Source organism: Priapulus caudatus, unplaced genomic scaffold (genome assembly GCF_000485595.1).
Source record: "Priapulus caudatus unplaced genomic scaffold, Priapulus_caudatus-5.0.1 Scaffold926, whole genome shotgun sequence".
Taxonomy (NCBI): domain Eukaryota; kingdom Metazoa; phylum Priapulida; class Priapulimorpha; order Priapulimorphida; family Priapulidae; genus Priapulus; species Priapulus caudatus.
The window spans coordinates 191,671-197,588 of record NW_014577987.1 but is presented as its reverse complement, the minus strand read 5'-3'; the positions used below and the strand labels follow the sequence as shown (position 1 = coordinate 197,588).

The following is a 5,918-nucleotide window of genomic DNA, read 5'->3' as shown; positions in this document are numbered from 1 at the left end:
CCACCAAACCGCAAGAAAGGACCGACCCGCCAGCGGTGGTGAGTAATTAGGACTGTATTATAGACTTACAGTAGTTACAGTTGTGATGCAGCCCGCCAAGGAATTAAATTCATAACGGAGGTACTGTCCCTTTAAAAAACATAATAGGGACCATGTGCCGCGGTGCCGAGACTATCTCACGGTTCATGACAGGTCATGATCGAGGAAGGGTGGCAATCCGGCGCAACGATTCTCTCGGGCAATGCTACAAATTGCTTCCGTGGTTGTCCACGGTGTCCAACTCTCTTAAAAAAATTTATATTCGTAATGCGCGCGTTCATTTTATATACGGCCAGGGTTGCACAATCACGCTGCAACGTACATGTCTGACAGCATTGTCTGGCTTGCTTGATAAAAGTTAACATCACGTGTTTAACAACACAATAGGCGCTTTACACACAAGAAACCGCGCTGTCAGCCGCTAATATCGGAGATAATAGTGACGTAACTTGTGATCGTTGTTTCACACAGGGAATATTATCTTTCGGTAATCGGAGCGGTGCAAATATCACGCTGTGTGCAAATAAGTGAGCTGATTCCAAATTAGCCCAGTCGGAAGTGGTCTTAGGAGCGGGCTATTTAGGAGCGCGATTTAGTGAGCTAATTGCGTTCACTTGTAAAAAGCTCAGTTTTTTCTAGGCGAGCTACAAAAACGGTTTTTGCAGCGCCTCTAATTCGCGGCCAGTGTGAACGCACTATTGTTTTTGTGTTAATTTTTCAATTTTTATCATCTGTGACTTGAACAGTGTTAGTAATGTTAGTAATGTTAGTATAGTGTTGGTTAACTTAATGTAAATGTTATGAAATAAATTTCATGCAACTTTTAATTACTATTATTATTATACGTCATTGATCCCAGATATTTAGCACATTACAATATTTTATTCTTTCATATAATGAGTGAAACAATTGCGCAATGGCCATGTCTGCTGTCACTGCAATAGTACAAAATGTACATGTATGATAGAGCTTTTGCTGTTAATCCACTGAGCATACGCAAGCGAGGAAGCAGAGCGCATGCAGCACATGTTTAAATAATATCCGGACAACCAAATCTCTTGAGGGACAACCATATGCTACTCTCTTGGTTGTCCTCCGGACAACCCAAAAAAAAACCTTAAAATTGAGCACTGCTAATGCTAACTAATCTTTGCAGATTCAAGAAGACGATAGAGAATACGATAAAGAAGATAATAAAGAAGATGATAGAGAAGATGATAGCCAGGAAGATGAGAGTAGATGTGAAGGTGCAAAGGGTAACGAGGACGTAAATCTATCTGGTCCATCGAGGGTATCTACGCCTGTAATTACAGTATCAAAAGAAACAAACAAACTGGCAAAGAAAAAAAACTCCAGTAAAAGAAAAAGGGATGAAGCCGAAGTAGAGGGTCTAGTAAGTCTCAAAGCGTACTTGAAATCGGATAAAAAAGAAGAATCGGAAGTTGAATCTTTCTGCAATTGCTTAGCCAAAACACTATCGAAATTCGACCCAAAAACTTTCGTTATACTCAAACACAAAATAAACTGCGAAGTACATGAGGTAGAAATGGGGAAATTTTTGCCAGCCGCACCTCTCACTTCAATGTAGGTATGGAATGCCCACCCCCCTTCAGCCATATAATCATGCCCCACTGTATAATGTACTGAGTGACTCAATGGAAGTTTATAATGGTTAATGTTGATGTTGATGTTTGATGTTTGATGTTTGATGAGATTTTTGTTTAGTATAGTGAAGCCTTTTAGAATTTAAAGTACATGTACGCATAAAGTTGGTCAGTGACACAAATCAGTATATATCCTAGTTAAATAAGATTGTATAGAAATTACTGTATAAGCTGTATATTTCGCGATCGTTTAATTTGTTCGTGTTTGTTTGTTTGTTTAATTTTTTTTCGTTCAATGTACTATCAGACAATCATTTTTTTTGCAATAAAACAATCACCTTTATATAGACGTCCTTCACTGTATCATATAGGGCTGTACAAGTTTCATCTACTATGAGTGATATTGTACTGCACCCCACTCTGTATGAAAAGCTGAGACTGTGAAACGATTCACCTGCAAGAATAAATGAAAATTATTGATTAAGATCAATTATCAAAATATTCTACATAATTCATTTAAAAGCAAAAGGATTGTAATATCTTATAAACGACATATAGTTTCAGTTATAATATGGATAAATTTGCCCTAAAATGAATATCATTCGGTTAAATAGCATTTAGGTATAAATATAATTGCACTTTTGTGATTAGCCCTCGGTCTGTAACGTGCAAAATAAATTGTCAAATACGCAACTTTTTCGGGGTGGCAGCACGGTCGCGGGTGTCATGGCGCCGTTCAAATTTCGTAGCGTTGATGTGTAATTAATTATAACAATTAAATTAGGTATCTGGTAACAAATACGTGTGGGTATAGACTGTATTATAGAACTGTTATACAGTAAGTACAGTTGTATGCAGTAAAATCCTAGAGGCTACTGTCCCTTTAAAAAACACTAATCAGGGCTCAATTTTAACGGTCGTCCGGTCGTCCGTGACAACTGGATTTTCTCTCGGGCAACTACAAATTGCTTCCGTGGTTGTCCACGGTGTCCAACCTCTATAAAAAAATTTATATTCGTAATGCGCGCGTTCATTTTACATACGGCCAGGGTTGCACAATACGCTGCAAACGTACATGTCTAGACGCATTGTATTTTGTCTGGCTTGCTTGATACAAAGTATAACATCACGTGTTTAACAACACAATAGGCGCGTTCACACACAAGAAAAACCGCGCTGCTCAGCCCGCTAATATCGGAGATAATAGTGAGCTAATTGTGTCGTTGTTCACACAGGCGAATATCTCGGTAATCGCAGCGGTGCAAATATCACGCCGTGGTGCAAATAAGTGAGCTGATTCCAAATTAGCCCAGTCGGAAGTGGTCTTAGGAGCGGGCTATTTGGAGCGCGATTTAGTGAGCTAATTGCGTTCACACTTGTAAAAAGCTCAGTTTTTCTAGCGAGCTACAAAAACCGGGTTTTGCAGCCCTCTAATTCGCGCCAGTGTGAACGCACCTATTGTTTCGTGTTAATTTTCAATTTTTACTCATCTGTGACTTGACACAGTGTTAGTAATGTTAGTAATGTTAGTAGTGTTGGTTAACTTAATGTAAATGTTATGAAATAAATTTCATGCAACTTTTAATTACTATTATTATACGTCATTGATCCCAGCATCATTTACCACATTACCAATATTTTATTCTCTTCATATAATGAGTGAAACAATGCGAATGGCCATGTCTGCTGTCACTGCAATACGTACAAAAATGAACATGTGTGGTCGGCGTATGCACAGGCACTTGGAAAGTATCAATAAAACAAGTGCCGCGGAGCGACAGCGCTCATCTAACGTCTACTGCGGTGACTCTGTGGTGGAGTGGTGGGATTCTAGTAAACCCTGTTAGTCCCAAATGTGTTCACATACACGCCGNTGTAGAATTTTGCGTCCTTGATGACAAATAAAATAAGAAATTTGATTTATACAACGAATCATGATGGTACCGTACATTGCTACTAGTACATTGACTACACTACTTTCACTTTTGACTTTGTGCATACATGATCATTACATATGTCATAAAGTTATCTTAACTTTAACAGCTTTTCAACATACCTGTGCTGTAGCCAAAAATCTTAGCGTCAATGCCAGCCTCTGTTGAAGGCTAATTGCCAGCCGCAATCTAGTGTCTTCCTTTGTGATCCGCGGCCAAACGATGCCCAACAACTTCTGAAAGTTTCCTGGCGACATTTGCATATAGGATCTATATCCCCCAACATCTTCCTCTGCCAGCTCCTTGACCAAGTTATTATACACGCCGTGCGATTGGCGGCGCAGTATCCACATCTTGGCCCACGCAACCCGATTCTCCCACCTCTTCCTTCGGCGTCGGTTTTTTCGTAGGAGCAACAAAATAGATAAAAGTTATAGCTATTTTTCGTTTTGCTTCACGGGACGGTGCTATTTACAATCAAGTGACTATCAATCTAGGTGGCGCGAGATGAAGCGTGCTGAAAATCCACAGAGTCGCCCGGCTCAGCCGCGTAGTGTGTCCGTAGAGCTCCAGACTTGCAAATCCCTCCACGAAACGACGATAGTACGAAGCCAGGCCGGCAAAACTCTGTACCTGCTTCACCGTCTTCGGCACGGACCAGTCCTTTATCTTCTGGATGTTCAATGGATCCGGTTTGATTCCAAGTCGGCTCACGTGGTGTCCGAGAAAGATGATCTGGTCCTTGCAGAGATTACACTTGCTGGGCTGGAGCTTCAACCCGGCCTTATGTAGGCGTTGAAAGACCTCTTCTAGGACCTCCAGATGCTCATCAAATGTCTTCGTGAAAATTGCCAGATCATCAAGATACGTCAGCATGACCTCCCAGCTCATGTCAGCGAATGCCAACTCCATCAATCTCTGGAACAGCGGAGGTGCATTACAGGGCCCATAGGGAAATCTCTTGATATAATACAAGTTCGTCCCAATCAAGAAGGCCGTCTTGTCTCGATGGTCCTTGTTGACAGGGACTTGCCAGTAACCACTGGTCAAGTCAAGATTGCTGAAGAATGCAGCACCCGACATAGATGCTAGCGAGTCATCAATCCTGGGCAGAGGGTTGGCATCCTTTCTGGTAACAGCATTCAGCTTCCGGTAATCCACACAAAACCGGAACGCACCAGACTTCTTTTACACTAGGACCACTGGAGATGACCAGGGACCGGAGCAAGGCTCCACAACCCCATCTTCCCACATATCACGTACTTGCTCTTCCAACTCGTCCCGCAAGTGGAAAGGAACCCTACGTGGTGCCTGCTTGATAGGTTGGGCATCTCCCGTATCAATACGGTGCTCCACGAGATCCGTGAATCCTCGATCGTTTGGTGTTTTACTGAAAACGCTATTGTATTTCTTCAAGAGGGACTTCAGACGTGGCATCTAGTTCTTCTTGAGTTTACACCCAGACAAATAAACGGAGGGAATCCCTTCACTGTCGACTGCCTCTGTTTCGCTACCTTCTTCGCCCTCTGGTTTGTATTCTTCTATTAGCTCATACGTGCGTGTCGCCGTGTTGGATTGTGAACCTCCAAGACAATGGAAATCTCCGAGACACGTGCCCTTGCCAATTTCCAGCAGCTCTGGTTCCGGATTCATAATCCGCACTGAAATTAACGATTTTTCCACCATTACCTCGATACGGGACTCGATTAGTCCTGGGGATTGCTCGGTTTTAAGATCCCTTCATACTTCAGTTTCGGAAATCCTGGACCATGAGGTAAGTACGCCGGAATGATGACCTCCGTTCTTCCTGGAATAGTGGTGGCCTTCAGGGCTCTTGCTGTTGTTGTTGTCGGAATCAATACAGCCTCTAGTAGTGGGAAAGGTTCACCCTGGATGGAGACCTCCTTCCACTGGGGTTGACTGTAACGGCATATTCCATCATGAAGTCCCAGCCCAAAATGACTGGACTGTCGATGCCTCACATTATCCGGAAGGGATACTCCAAACTCAAAGGTTCTAGTCGAACGGGTGCTGTCGCGGCTCCAAGGCAAGACAACTTGTCTCCAGACACCGAACGTATTACTGTTGGTTCTTCAGACAACATTCCTTTTTCCCCTGGTGAAAACAAATCCCATTCATCTTTGCGCATCAGCAAGATTTCCGCCCCAGTGTCTAACAACAATGGTATCCCCTGATTGCCCACGTTCATCAGAACCCTTGGAATAATTTTTGGAGTCTTCTTCCTTCTCTTCTTGGCTGCAGAGCGACCCTCATCCACAGCATATACTAGTTTTCGGACTGCGAGGTACCCCAGCAGTCAGCGCTGCAATGTCCGTATTTG

General features: G+C 42.7%; 1 protein-coding gene across 1 annotated transcript; it reads right to left on the bottom strand.

Annotated features, from left to right (window-relative positions):
• Positions 1–3,725: 3,725 nt before the first annotated feature.
• Positions 3,726–5,230, bottom strand: LOC106814445 (RNA-directed DNA polymerase homolog). The gene is made up of 3 exons (XM_014818763.1): positions 5,133–5,230; positions 4,211–4,706; positions 3,726–3,824 (listed from the first exon to the last, which is right to left on the bottom strand). Exons 1-3 carry the CDS (start codon positions 5,228–5,230, stop codon positions 3,726–3,728), a joined length of 693 nt encoding a protein of 230 aa, XP_014674249.1.
• Between the last annotated feature and the right edge of the window lie 688 nt (positions 5,231–5,918).